The sequence below is a fragment of the Melopsittacus undulatus genome, chromosome 20 (genome assembly GCF_012275295.1).
Source record: "Melopsittacus undulatus isolate bMelUnd1 chromosome 20, bMelUnd1.mat.Z, whole genome shotgun sequence".
NCBI lineage: Eukaryota > Metazoa > Chordata > Aves > Psittaciformes > Psittaculidae > Melopsittacus > Melopsittacus undulatus.
The window spans coordinates 1270494-1283403 of record NC_047546.1 but is presented as its reverse complement, the minus strand read 5'-3'; the positions used below and the strand labels follow the sequence as shown (position 1 = coordinate 1283403).

The following is a 12910-nucleotide window of genomic DNA, read 5'->3' as shown; positions in this document are numbered from 1 at the left end:
AGAAGCGGTGACCGGAGCTGGGGCTCAGTGCGGAGGCTGCCACCACCAGTAACCAAATGATGCCACCAGGACCAGTCTCATCCATCACTGTCCTGTGGTTACCGGTGGTGCCGACGGCTCCTGAGGATCTCCAGGATTTGGGCTTTCTGCCTCTCCCAGGCCCCCGACGGGCGTCGGGGCACGAAGAAGCTGAACTTCAACCGTGGAGGTCTCCGCTCGTCCACCACCAGCGCCTGCAGCACCACCGGCTGCGGCAGCGGCCCCCGGCCCTGCAGCGTCTCGGTGGCCTCGGTGGCCCCGTTGTACCGCAGGGTTATCCCCTTGCCCAGCGCCACGTCGGTGGCCGATGGCACCAGGATGTAGCCACCATTGAGCAGGGATTCACCGTTCGGGCGTCGGAGAGCCAGGAACACATCCTCGGCACCGGGATCCGAAGCCTGGCGAACCAGGACGTGCGTGGCACCCGCCGGGATGGTCACCACGTCGTTGTAGCCGTAGCTGTGGGGTGCGGACAGGTCGGACGGTGGCACCCGTCGGTGCTCCCTGCCCCACCGCCGCCGGGCACTTACCGGGGTTTGGTGAAGGCACCGGAGACTTTGGTGCAGCCGGAGCCGTCGCCGCCGCAGTTCATGCATTTATCGAACTTCTTCTTGGAGCCGATGATGCGGTCGCAGCCGGCGGGGATGCAGCGGCCCCGCACGCACACCCCGGTGCTCTCCGGTGAGCACGGCGTCCCATCGGCGACCTACGGCACGGCCCGGCCTCAGCGCCCGCAGGGGGGGACCCGTGCTAGGCAATGGGGCCGGGAAGTGGGGGGGACCGCAGCGCTCACCCTCTGCTGCAGCACATGGTAGTAGCCCAAGGTCTGGGACTGGCAGATGAGCTTGCACTGGTCCCGCTCGGCCACGCCGCTGTAACGGGGGACCCAGTCCCGCGGCGCCGGTAGCCCCATACCGAGCTCCGGGCCCCGGTTGTACGCGGCGCATTGTTCCTCCCGGAACGCCAGAGCTGCCGGGGGGGGGAGCGGAGGGGTCAGCGCCAGCCCCCGGTCCCGGTGCCCCCCCCCCCCCCCCGGTTCCCGTCCGCGCATGGCGCTCACCGGAGCCACCGGGACACTCGTCCACGCTGCAGGACTGGACACGGGTCCGTTTCCCCCGGCAGAAGCGGCCTCCGTGCAGCGGCTCGGGCTCGGTGCAGCCGCGGTGCGAGAGCCGGACCCCTCCGCCGCAGCTCCGGGAGCAGCCGCTCCACGGCCCCCACGGCCCCCAAGCACCGTCCAGCGGAGTCTGCACCGGGAAACGTGGGGTCAAACGGGAGCCGGGGGGGTGAGAGGCGGCCCCGGTGCCCCCCGTTTGTCCCCACGCACTCACGGTGAGCTCCTGCATGCGGGTGATGCTGACACAGGCACCGTCCATGCAGGCGCTGCCCGGTGCGCACGGTGTCCCGTCGGCCCAGGGGAAGTGCTTGGTTTGGCACACGGAGCGGCCGCCGCTGTGGCCGGTGCACCAGAGCCGGGCGCACGGCGGCTGCTGGTCCCCGCAGTGCCGGGACTCGGGCCCGAAGGCGAGCTGGCACTGCCGCAGCACCGGGTACACGCTGCCCGGTAGCGCCGACGGCAGCGGCAGCCACTCCGGAGGCCGGTCCAGGAGGCAGTGACCTGCGGGGAGCAGGGCACCGGTGATACCGGGGAGTACCGGACGGGACGTGGCCGCACCGGAGCTGCCCCCCCCGAGCCGGTCGTACCGTGGCCGTTGTCCAGGAAGTCGGTGATGAAACGGGCGCTGCACGGGGACCACATCTCGCCGGGTTCCAGCGAGGACAGAACGGGAGCCATGACCCTCCGGGCGGCTCCGGTGGCTCCGTTCAGCTCCCGGCAGGGCTGCGCCGTGTCGTGCAGCATGTTGAAGACGTGTCCTGCGCCGGGGGACGGTGGCATCAGCCCCGGGTGGGTTTTGGGGTGCTCCGATATCCCCCCCCCGTGTCCCCGTCCCCACTCACCCAGCTCATGAGCGACGGTGAACGCAGACTGCAGCCCATCGTCCTCCACCACAGCGCAGCTCCGAGCCGGGTCGCACACGGTGCCCACATCGGCCATACCCAGCGTGGCACAAGTGGCCGCCCCACACAGGTCCTGGGGGGCAGGCGGGGGGTGAGCACCCCAAAACCAGCACCCAGTCCCCTTGGGGGGCACCACCAGCACTCAGCACCCCCATGGGGACCCCAAGCAGCTGGGACCCCCCCAAAGTCCCCACCTGCCGGGTGAAGAGCAGCGCGGTGTCGAAGTGGAGGGGATCGTCCTCGTCGGGGACATTGAGCCCCTGTTGCCATCGGCAGAAGTTCCGGAGCATCTCGGCAGCGTTGGAGGTCGGGGGGGGCCCTGGGGTGCCGGGGCCCAGCACCAGCAGCCGCGTTACCCGCAGCTCCACCGCGTTACCGAGGCTGCGGTGGCGGAAGGAGCGGGCGGCGGCCGCCAGCACCGTCAGCAGGTACGGCCGCAGCCCCTCACCGTGGAACCGAGCCATGGCCTCATCCGCCACCACCAGCAGCTCCACGAACCGCGGCACGGAGGCGAAGCGCTGGGGGGGGGGGGAGAACAGGGGGCTTGGAGGGGTGGGCTGGGGTAGCCCAGTATCACCCCACCGCATCCCAGTGACCCCCAGCATCACCCAGTCCCATGCCAGAGCTCCGGGAGCCGTCGGGGGGACCCTGGTCCTGCTCATCCCAGTTCAGTGTGTCCGGTCCTCGTTTGTTCTGCCACCAGCTCGTCCCAGCCTATCCCAGCCCAGTTACATCCCCATCTATCCCAGCCTATCCTGGTCCCTCCCATCCTCGTCCATCCCAGTCCTATCCTGGTCCCAGTCCATCCCAGCCCATCCTGGTCCCTCCCATTCTGGTCCATCCCAGCCCGTCCTGGTCCCTTGTGTCTGAGTAGTCTGCCCTGGGACAGAGTGTCCTGATCTGTCCCAGTTCCAGTCCCCATCCATCCTGGTCCAGCCCAAGCCATCCCCATCCCAGCGCTGTCCATCCCAATCCCGGTCCCATGTGCCCCGGTCCATCCCAGCGCTGTTCATCCCAATCCCGGTCCCCTGTGCCCCAGTCCATCCCAGCGCTGTTCATCCCAATCCCGGTCCTCTGTGCCCCAGTCCATCCCAGCGCTGTTCATCCCAATCCCGGTCCCCTGTGCCCCAGTCCATCCCAGCGCTGTTCATCCCAATCCCAGCCCCCTGTGCCCCGGTCTATCCCAGCCTGTCCCATCCCAGTCCCGGTCCCCTGTGCCCAGGTCCATCCCAGTCTGTCCCATCCTGATCCCGGTCCCCTGTGCCCCAGTCCATCCCAGCCTATCCCATCCCAATCCCGGTCCATCCCAGCCTATCCCATCCCAATCCCGGTCCCCTGTGCCCCAGTCCATCCCAGCCTATCCCATCCCAATCCCGGTCCCCTGTGCCCCAGTCCATCCCAGCCTATCCCATCCCGATCCCCGTCCATCCCAGCCTGTCCATCCCGATCCCGGTCCCCTGTGCCCCGGTCCATCCCAGCCTATCCCATCCCAATCCCGGTCCATCCCAGCCTATCCCATCCCGATCCCAGTCCATCCCAGCCCCGGCCCGGCCGTACCTTGGTTCTCCTCGGGGCCGGCCCCAGCCGGGTCCGTGTCCCGGCTTCTCCCGGTGCCGTTACAGGACACGAGGGACCGGGAGCAGCCCCGACAGCAGCGGCAGCCACGAGGAGCGTCAGGAGCGCGCAGCGCATGGCCCGGACACGGTGACACAGCCACAGCCCCGGAGCAACCGGAGCCGCCGCTTTTAACGGGCGGGATGGGCTGTCCCGGGGGGGGGCGGAGCTGAGGGGGGCGGCCCCGACCCCCCCTCGGGCTGTTCCGGGACATCCCCCCCCCTTGGGACCCTCCGGGATCTCCCCTCACCGGGACCGGACCCATGGGAGGCGCTGGGTGCCCGCAGGGGTCTCTACCCCACCCTGTGCTCTTCATCCTCATCCTCCTCATTGCCTTCATCCTCCCATCCCTCCTCACCAGCTTAATCCTTCCTCCTCCTCCTCTTCCTCCTCATCCCTCCCTGTCTCCTGCCTACCTGCCTGTGCTCCTCACCCCTCATCCTCCTCATCCCTCTTCATCCCCCTCATCACTTTCACCCATTCTCGTTCTCCTCATCCCATTCATCCCTTCTCCTCCTCCTCATCTTCCTCATCCTCCTAATTCCTTTCATCCCTCCCTGTCCCCCCATCCCGCCTCATCTTCCTCACCACCTTCATCCCCCCTCATCCTCCCATCCTTCCTCCTCCTCCCATTGTTCTTCATCCCCCTCATTCCCTTCATCCCTTCCTGCCTCTCATCCCTTCTCATCCTTCCTCATCCTCCCCATCCCTCCCTATCCCCTCTCATTCCTGCTTGCGCTCCCATCCCTCCTCATCCTCTTCATCCCTCCCGGTTCCCACATCCCCCCCCCGTGTCCGCCTTTCCCAGCAGGGCCACCCGCTGTCTCACACCCGAGTCACCTCCTGTCCCCCCCCCCCTCAGGACACGGTCCACATCCTGCTTCCTCCCTTCTGGGAAGGGAGGGCTCCGGTCCCGGTCCCGGTGCAGGGGGGGGGGGGGGCCGGGGCGCTGCCGGTGCCGTCGGTGCCGTCCCCGGGATGGGGGTGACGCGGCCCCGGACAAAGGCAGCCGGTGGCAGCCGGTGCCGCCGCACAAAGAGCCTCTGTGCACCCATAGGACCCGCAGCACCCATTGGGCTCCGGCATCTGCCACAGCGGCCGCTGCCCTTGGACCCACCAGTGGCCCCAGTTACAGCATCCCCAGCTCCAGTGTTCCCAGCTCCAGGATCTACAAGTTCCACTACCCCCGGTTTCAGTAGCCCTATTACTAGTACCTCCAGTTCGAGTATCCTTAGCTCCAGCATCTCCATTAATATTATCTCTGAACTCCAGTATCCCCAGTTCCAGCATCCCCAGCTCCAATATCCCCATTTCTCGTGTCTCCCAGTTCCACTATCTCCCAGTTCCAGCATCCCCACCTCCAGCATCCCCATTAGCATTACCTCTGACCTCCAGTATCCCCGGTTCCAGCATCCCTAATTCCAGTATCTCCTACCTCCAGTATCTCCCGCTTTCAGCATCCCCCATCCCTGTATCCACACATCCATCTCCAGTATCCCTAGTTCCAGCATCCCCAGCTCCAGCATCCCTAGTCCCACTATCTATCTCCCACTTCCAGTATCCCCAGCCCCTGTGTCCCTACTTCCATCTCCAGTATGTCCCAGTTCCACTATCTCCCACTTCCAGTATCCCTGGTTCCAGCATCCGGAGTTCCACTATCTTCCACTTCCAGTATATCCTGCTTCCAGCGTATCCCACTTCCAGCATCCCCAGTCCCTGTATCCCTGCTTCCATCTCCAGTATGTTCAAGCTCCAGCATCCCCAGTTCCACTATCTCCCACTTCCAGCATCCCCGGTTCCTGTATCCCTACTTCCATCTCCAGTATGTTCCAGTTCAAGCACCCCCAGCTCCAGCATCCCCAGTTCCACGATCTCCCACTTCCAGCATCCCCATTCCCTGTATCCCTGCTTCCATCTCCAGTATGTTCCAGTTCAAGCATCCCCAGCTCCAGCATCCCCAGTTCTATGATCTCCCACTTCCAGCATCCCCAGTCCCTGTATCCCTGCTTCCATCTCCAGTATGTCCCAGTTCCACTATTTCCCAGCTCCAGCATCCCCAGTTCCACGATCTCCCACTTCCAGTATCCCCAGTGCCTGTATCCCTGCTTCCATCTCCAGTATGTTCCAGTTCAAGCATCCCCAGCTCCAGCATCCCCAGTTCTATGATCTCCCACTTCCAGCATCCCCAGTCCCTGTATCCCTGCTTCCATCTCCACTATGTTCAAGCTCCAGCATCCCCAGTTCCACTATCTCCCACTTCCAGCATCCCCGGTTCCTGTATCCCTACTTCCATCTCCAGTATGTCCCAGTTCCACTATTTCCCAGCTCCAGCATCCCCAGTTCCACGATCTCCCACTTCCAGTATCCCCAGTGCCTGTATCCCTGCTTCCATCTCCAGTATGTTCCAGTTCAAGCACCCCCAGCTCCAGCATCCCCAGTTCCACGATCTCCCACTTCCAGCATCCCCATTCCCTGTATCCCTGCTTCCATCTCCAGTATGTTCCAGTTCAAGCATCCCCAGCTCCAGCATCCCCAGTTCTATGATCTCCCACTTCCAGTATCCCCAGTCCCCTGTATCCTGCATCCATCCCCACTACATCCCGGTCCCGGCTCCCCGCAGCTCCCCCACCTCCCGTGCCCCCCCCTTGGGGGTCCCCATCTCGGAGGTCCCCACACCCGGGGGGGGCTGGGGGGGGCTGGGGGGGGTTGGGGGGGGGGTGGCCATCGGCCAACCCCTGTCCGTGCCACGGGCGCGACCCCGTGAGTCAGAGCGCGCCGGGAACAGCCGTGACGTGGCACTGACGTCACCGGGGCTGCTGACGCAGGGGAGGGCGAGGGAACCGGTGACCCCCGGGGGGGAGCACGGGGGGGGGGGAGACAACGGGGACCCAATGGGGACCCCAACAGCGGGGTCGGGGGAGCCCCCGGTCGGGGTCACCCGTGTGCCACCCGCATGGCTACAACGGGGGGGCACTGGGGGGGCACGGGGGGGTCAGTGGGGGGGACAATGGGGGTGTCAATGGGGGGGGGCAGGGGACACCGCATCCCCTCCGTCCGTGCCAGGTTCCCCATCCCCGTCCCACTGCCCCACTCAAAGATGGCGGCGACGCCAGCGCCATGTCCCGGGTATTGCCATTAGTAAAGATGGCGGCGACGCCAGAGCCATGTCCCGGGTATTGCCATTAGTAAAGATGGCGGCGGATCAGCCCAGTACCGTGGTAAAAGCTTTACCTGCCCTCTTCAAGCATGGCGGCCCCAGCCACGCCCCCCCACCTCCCTTTGCGCACGCGCAGTTCCAAGGGCAAGATGGCGGCGCTGAGGGCGCTGTGGAGGCTCCGGGCACCTTCGGGACTGGGCCCGGTCCCGGTCCCGGTCCGGGTCCCGGTGCGGTGAGGACGGGGATGGAGCGAACGGGTCCGGGGTCCGGGGGTGCGGGTCCGGCCCCTCCCTCACACCCGGTGTCCCCCCCCCCCCTTAGGTCGGCCCGGCAATGGCAGCCGGATGTGGAGTGGGCGCAGCAGTTCGCGGGGGCCGTCATGTACCCGAGCAAGGAGACCGAGAAGTGGGTGCCCCCCCCCTGGAACGGTGAGGGGGGGGCTGGGGGGCCGGGGGGGTGTGGGGGTGACCTTGGGGGTGGATGGGGTTCCTTGTTCATGGGTGTCAATGGGGGGGGTGGATCCTATGGGAGCATCCTTTGGGTCCTATGGAGCATCCTTTGGATCCTATGGGAACATCCTTTGGGTCCTATGGAGCATCCTTTGGATCCTATGGGAGCATCCTTTGGGTCCTATGGGATCATCCTTTGGATCCTATGGGAACATCCTTTGGGTCCTATGGGATCATCCTTTGGGTCCTATGGAGCATCCTTTGGATCCTATGGGATCATCCTTTGGATCCTATGGGAACATCCTTTGGATCCTATGGAGCATCCTTTGGATCCTATGGGAACATCCTTTGGATCCTATGGAGCATCCTTTGGATCCTATGGGAGCATCATTTGGATCCTATGGGAACATCCTTTGGATCCTATGGGAGCATCCTTTGGATCCTATGGGAACATCCTTTGGATCCTATGGGAGCATCCTTTGGATCCTATGGGAACATCCTTTGGATCCTATGGGAACATCCTTTGGATCCTATGGGAGCATCCTTTGGATCCTATGGGAACATCCTTTGGATCCTATGGGAACATCCTTTGGATCCTATGGGAGCATCCTTTGGATCCTATGGGAACATCCTTTGGATCCTATGGGAACATCCTTTGGATCCTATGGGAACATCCTCTGGATCCTATGGAGCATCCTTTGGATCCTTTGGGAGCATCATTTGGATCCTATGGAGCATCCTTTGGATCCTATGGGAACATCCTCTGGATCCTATGGGATCATCCTTTGGATCCTATGGAGCATCCTTTGGATCCTTTGGGATCATCCTTTGGATCCTTTGGGAGCATCCTTTGGATCCTATGGGCTCATCCCGCTGTCCTGCTGACCCCGTTACCATCCCTGTGCTGCAGACAAGGACCCGGTGGCTCACAGGAAGGTCTCCAGCTCCACCATCAACTTCGGGCCTCAGCACCCGGCAGCACATGGGGTCCTGCGCCTGGTCATGGAGCTCAGTGGGGAGTCAGTCAAGAGGTGTGACCCCCACATTGGGCTCCTGCACCGCGGCACCGAGAAGCTCATCGAGTACAAGACCTACCTGCAGGTGACGGCACCGGCTGGGTTAGGGTTAGGGTTAGGGCATCACTATGGGTGCTGTGGGGATGGGTTAGGGTTAGGGTTAGGGCATCACTATGGGTGCTGTGGGGATGGGGGCTGTGGGTGCTGGAGCCGTGGTGGGGGTGGATGGGGTTGGAGCAAGGTGGGACTGGTGAGACCCCATTGAAGCACTGGGGGCAGCTCTGGTGGCATCAGCATCAAAAGGGCATGGAACTGATGGAACAAGGATGAGCAGGGGCTGGAGCAGCTCCCATAGGAGCCAGGCTGGGAACATTGGGGCTGCTCAGCCTGGAGCAGAGGAGCTGCGTGGAGAGCTCAGAGCAGCTCCAGTGTCTGAAGGGGCTGCAAGGATGCTGGAGAGGGGCCTTCATCAGGGACTGCAGCCATGGGACAAGGGCTGATGGGTTCAGACTGGAACAGGGGGGATTTAGGCTGGATCTAAGGAAGGAATTCTTCCCTGTGAGGGTGCTGAGGCACTGGAATGGGCTGCCCAGGGAGGCTGTGAATGCTCCATCCCTGGCAGTGCTCAAGGCCAGGCTGGGCAGAGCCTTGTGTGCCCTGGTTTAGTGTGAGGTGTCCCTGCCCATGGCAGGGCTTGGATCTGGATGAGCTTCAGCTCCTTCCCAACCCTCACTATCCCATGGATCCGGATGGGGTTTCAGGGCCCTTCCAGCTCAAAGCCCTTTGGGATTCCATGGAAACAGCTGTGGCTCCATGGTTGGGAGCTGGAAAACTCCCATCAGAGGATGTTATCCATGGTCCTTCCCATCATATCCCGTTTCCTCCCGTCAGGCTCTGCCTTACTTCGACCGCCTGGACTACGTGTCCATGATGTGCAATGAACAGGCCTATTCCTTGGCTGTGGAGAAGCTGCTCAACATCCGCCCGCCGCTGCGTGCTCAGTGGATCCGGGGTGAGGGAGGAAGGGATCCCATAGGGGTTCTGTAAGGATCCCATAGGGATTCTGTAGGGATTCCGTAGGGATTCCATGGGGATCCCATAGGGATTCCAAAGGGATCCTATAGGGATTACATAAGGATTCCATGGGGATTCCATAAGGATTCCATAGGGATCCCATGGGAATTCCATAGGGATTCCGTAAGGATCCCATAGGGATTCCATGGGGATACTGTGGGTTTTGCATAGGGATTCCATGGGGAACCCATAAGGATTCCAAAGGGATCCCATAGGGATTCCATAAGGATTCCATGGGGATTCCATAATGATCCCATAGGAATTCCATGGGGATTCCATAGGGATTTCATGGGGATTCCATAAGGATCCCATAGGAATTCTATGGGGATCCCATAAGGATTCCATGGGAATTCTGTGGGGATCCCATAGGGTTCTATGAGGATTCCATAAGAATCCCATAGGGATTCCATGGGGAACCCATAAGGATTCCAAAGGGATCCCATAGGGATTCCATAGGAATTCCATAAGGATCCCATAGGAATTCCATGGGGATCCCATGGGATCACATCTCCCCCCCCCCCCCGCAGTGCTCTTCGCCGAGATCACCCGTCTGCTCAACCACATCATGGCTGTGACCACACACGCCTTGGACATTGGTGCCATGACCCCCTTCTTCTGGATGTTCGAGGAGAGGGAGAAGGTGGGGGGGGTCCGGGGGGGCTATGGGTGGGTGTGGGGCTGCCCCCCAACCCCCCCCCCCCCCCCGGAGCAGCTCTTCCTCCTCCTCTCCCCATAGATGTTCGAGTTCTATGAGCGGGTGTCGGGGGCACGGATGCACGCTGCTTACATCCGCCCCGGGGGGGTGCACCAGGTAACATTGGGGTGCATGGGGGGTACCCCCAGAGCCCCATGGGTGGCACTGGGTGGGTGCTGAGCCCTTTGGCTCCCCCCCCTTTGACCCAGGTCCTTGTTGTCCCATTCAGGACCTGCCTTTGGGGCTGATGGATGATATCTATGAGTTCGTGAAGAACTTCTCCATCCGGATCGATGAGGTGGAGGAGGTGAGAATCCCACTGGGAGAGATCCAGGAGGGGGAGTTCTGCTTGGATATGGGGATGTTCTTCACTGGGAGGGTGCTGAGGCTCAGGGTGCCCATTGGAGCTGGGGCTGCCCCATCCCTGGCAGTGCTCAAGGCCAGGTTGGAGCATCCTGCTCCAGTGGAAGGGTCCCATCCATCCCATGGAGCTGGATGAGCTTTAAGTTCCCTCCATTCCAAACCATTTGATGATGGAAAACTCTTCAGCAACTGGAAGTGGTGAGGAAGGAAAAGCTAAAACTGCTCTGGGGGATCCCCCTGCAGCACTGGGGCCTCAGCAGAAGGACATGGAGCTGTTGGAGCAAGGGCAGAGGAGGCCACGAGGATGAGCAGGGGCTGGAGCAGCTCCCATAGGAGCCAGGCTGGGAACATTGGGGCTGCTCAGCCTGGAGCAGAGGAGCTGCGTGGAGAGCTCAGAGCAGCTCCAGTGTCTGAAGGGGCTGCAAGGATGCTGGAGAGGGGCCTTCATCAGGGACTGCAGCCATGGGACAAGGGCTGATGGGTTCAGACTGGAACAGGGGGGATTTAGGCTGGATATTGGGAAGTTCTGCATCAAGGGACACTGGGATGGGTTGAATGGAGAAGCTGTGGCTGCCCCATCCCTGGCAGTGCTCAAGGCCAGGTTGGAGCATCCTCCAGTGGAAGGGGTCCCTGCCCATTGGCTTTAAGCTCCGTTCATCCCAACCCATCTGGGACTCGAATGGGAGGGGGGGGGACACCCTGATGGGTGACAGGAGGATGATGGACTCCCCCCCCCCACAGATGCTCACCAACAACCGCATCTGGAAGAACCGCACTGTTGACATCGGTGTCATCACAGCAGAGGAGGCTCTGAACTATGGCTTCAGGTGGGTCTGGGGGCGCTGGGGGGGGCCCATGCTGGGACCCTGCTCACCCGGCCCCCTCCTCGCAGTGGGGTGATGCTCCGGGGCTCAGGAATCCATTGGGATCTACGGAAGACCCAACCCTATGATGTCTACGACCAAGTAGAGTTCGACGTCCCCATCGGCTCCAAGGGTGACTGCTATGACCGGTACTTGGGGGTCAGACCCACACTATGGGGGGGAGGCTGTGATGAGGCTGTGGGGCACACACTGGGCATGGTGCTGAGCGCTGGGGGGGCCCACAGGTACCTGTGCCGCGTGGAGGAGATGCGCCAGTCGCTCCGCATCATCCTGCAGTGCCTCAACAAGATGCCCGAGGGTGAGATCAAGGTGGATGATGCCAAGATCTCACCACCAAAACGGGCTGAGATGAAGGTAAAGGAGGTTCCATCCTGCACAGGATGGGGGGGATCCTTCACCAGGAGGACACAGGTTGGGTTTGGGGGTGTTTGTGTCACCGTAACCATCATCCTGCTCCTCACATTGCTCTGCATCCTTCTCTCCCCACAGACCTCCATGGAGTCCTTGATCCATCACTTCAAGCTCTACACTGAGGGCTACCAAGTCCCCCCCGGGGCCACCTACACAGCCATCGAGGCCCCCAAGGTGCCTGTTGTGTTAGGGTGACAACAAAGGGGGACGCTGTGGATGGGGGTCACCTCATTGTGTCCCCAACCCCATCCCTGTATCTCCGCAGGGGGAATTTGGTGTGTACCTGGTGTCTGACGGCAGCAGCCGCCCCTATCGCTGCAAGATCAAGGCACCAGGCTTTGCTCACCTGGTAGGAGACGCCGGTTGGGGCATCACCCCATAGCGAGGGGGGGTCCCCACATCTCCCCTTGTGGTGCTGTGCCCATAAGTGACCCCATCCCCTCGCAGGCCGGGGGTCAGGGTGCTATGGGGCTGATGGGGGTCCCTGTGTTCCTCCAGGCCGGGCTGGACCGCATGTCCCAGGGCCACATGCTGGCGGATGTGGTGGCCATCATCGGTACGTGCCCTCCTTGGGATGAATGGGGGGGGTCCTGGAGGGTCCCCCCCCCCCCTGACCCCCATGTCCCCCCCCAGGCACACAGGACATTGTCTTCGGTGAAGTGGATCGGTGAAGAGGTGCCCCCGGCTCCCTGTGCCCCATTGGGGGGTCCTGGTTACCCCCCCCCCCCCCCCACCCTGCACCCCCTTTGCTGCCGTTAATAAAGGCTGAAGTGGGTCCTGTGGTGCTGCTGCTCTGGGGGGAACTTCCCTTCCTATGGGGGGGTTGTGGTGAGAGCTTCCCCTTTGCTGCTGGGGAACACCCTGTTGGGTGCGGGGAGCACGAACAGGGTGATGGTGACACTGGGGTTGGGTGATGGTGACACTGGGGTTGGGTGATGGTGACACTGGGGTTGGGTGATGGTGACAGTGGGGTTGGGTGATGGTGACACCGGGGTTGGGTGATGGTGACACCGGGGCTGGGTGATGGTGACACTGGGGTTGGGTGATGGTGACACCGGGGCTGGGTGATGGTGACACTGGGGTTGGGTGATGGTGACACCGGGGTTGGGTGATGGTGACACTGGGGTTGGGTGATGGTGACACCGGGGCTGGGTGATGGTGACACTGGGGTTGGGTGATGGTGACACCGG

General features: G+C 62.5%; 2 protein-coding genes across 2 annotated transcripts; one reads left to right on the top strand and one right to left on the bottom strand.

Annotated features, from left to right (window-relative positions):
* Nucleotides 1-27: 27 nt before the first annotated feature.
* On the bottom strand, nucleotides 28-3750 carry ADAMTS4 (ADAM metallopeptidase with thrombospondin type 1 motif 4). The gene is made up of 9 exons (XM_034071324.1): nucleotides 3616-3750; nucleotides 2253-2576; nucleotides 1999-2131; nucleotides 1744-1914; nucleotides 1371-1657; nucleotides 1100-1286; nucleotides 833-1008; nucleotides 570-745; nucleotides 28-498 (listed from the first exon to the last, which is right to left on the bottom strand). Exons 1-9 carry the CDS (start codon nucleotides 3748-3750, stop codon nucleotides 99-101), a joined length of 1989 nt encoding a protein of 662 aa, XP_033927215.1. The 3' UTR covers nucleotides 28-98.
* A 3168-nt stretch (nucleotides 3751-6918) lies between these two features.
* On the top strand, nucleotides 6919-12443 carry NDUFS2 (NADH:ubiquinone oxidoreductase core subunit S2). Its single transcript, XM_034071323.1, has 14 exons — nucleotides 6919-7061; nucleotides 7151-7257; nucleotides 8189-8379; nucleotides 9186-9306; nucleotides 9896-10008; nucleotides 10105-10179; nucleotides 10292-10369; nucleotides 11167-11252; nucleotides 11318-11437; nucleotides 11534-11663; nucleotides 11799-11894; nucleotides 11986-12069; nucleotides 12219-12276; nucleotides 12354-12443. The coding sequence occupies exons 1-14, from the start codon at nucleotides 6919-6921 to the stop codon at nucleotides 12389-12391; spliced, it is 1440 nt and encodes a 479-aa protein (XP_033927214.1). The 3' UTR covers nucleotides 12392-12443.
* The last annotated feature ends 467 nt before the right edge of the window (nucleotides 12444-12910 follow it).

Coding starts and splice junctions, on each gene's coding strand:
- ADAMTS4 (XM_034071324.1), bottom strand. CDS start 3,750: ATGCGCTGCGCGCTCCTGACGCTCCTCGTGGCTGCCGCTGCTGTCGGG. Junction 2,132..2,252: donor CGCTGCTCTTCACCCGGCAG/GTGGGGACTTTG, acceptor CCTGCCCCCCAG/GACCTGTGTGGGGCGGCCAC. Junction 1,287..1,370: donor CCCGCATGCAGGAGCTCACC/GTGAGTGCGTGG, acceptor TTCCCGGTGCAG/ACTCCGCTGGACGGTGCTTG.
- NDUFS2 (XM_034071323.1), top strand. CDS start 6,919: ATGGCGGCCCCAGCCACGCCCCCCCACCTCCCTTTGCGCACGCGCAGT. Junction 7,258..8,188: donor GGTGCCCCCCCCCTGGAACG/GTGAGGGGGGGG, acceptor CCTGTGCTGCAG/ACAAGGACCCGGTGGCTCAC. Junction 11,664..11,798: donor CAAAACGGGCTGAGATGAAG/GTAAAGGAGGTT, acceptor CTCTCCCCACAG/ACCTCCATGGAGTCCTTGAT.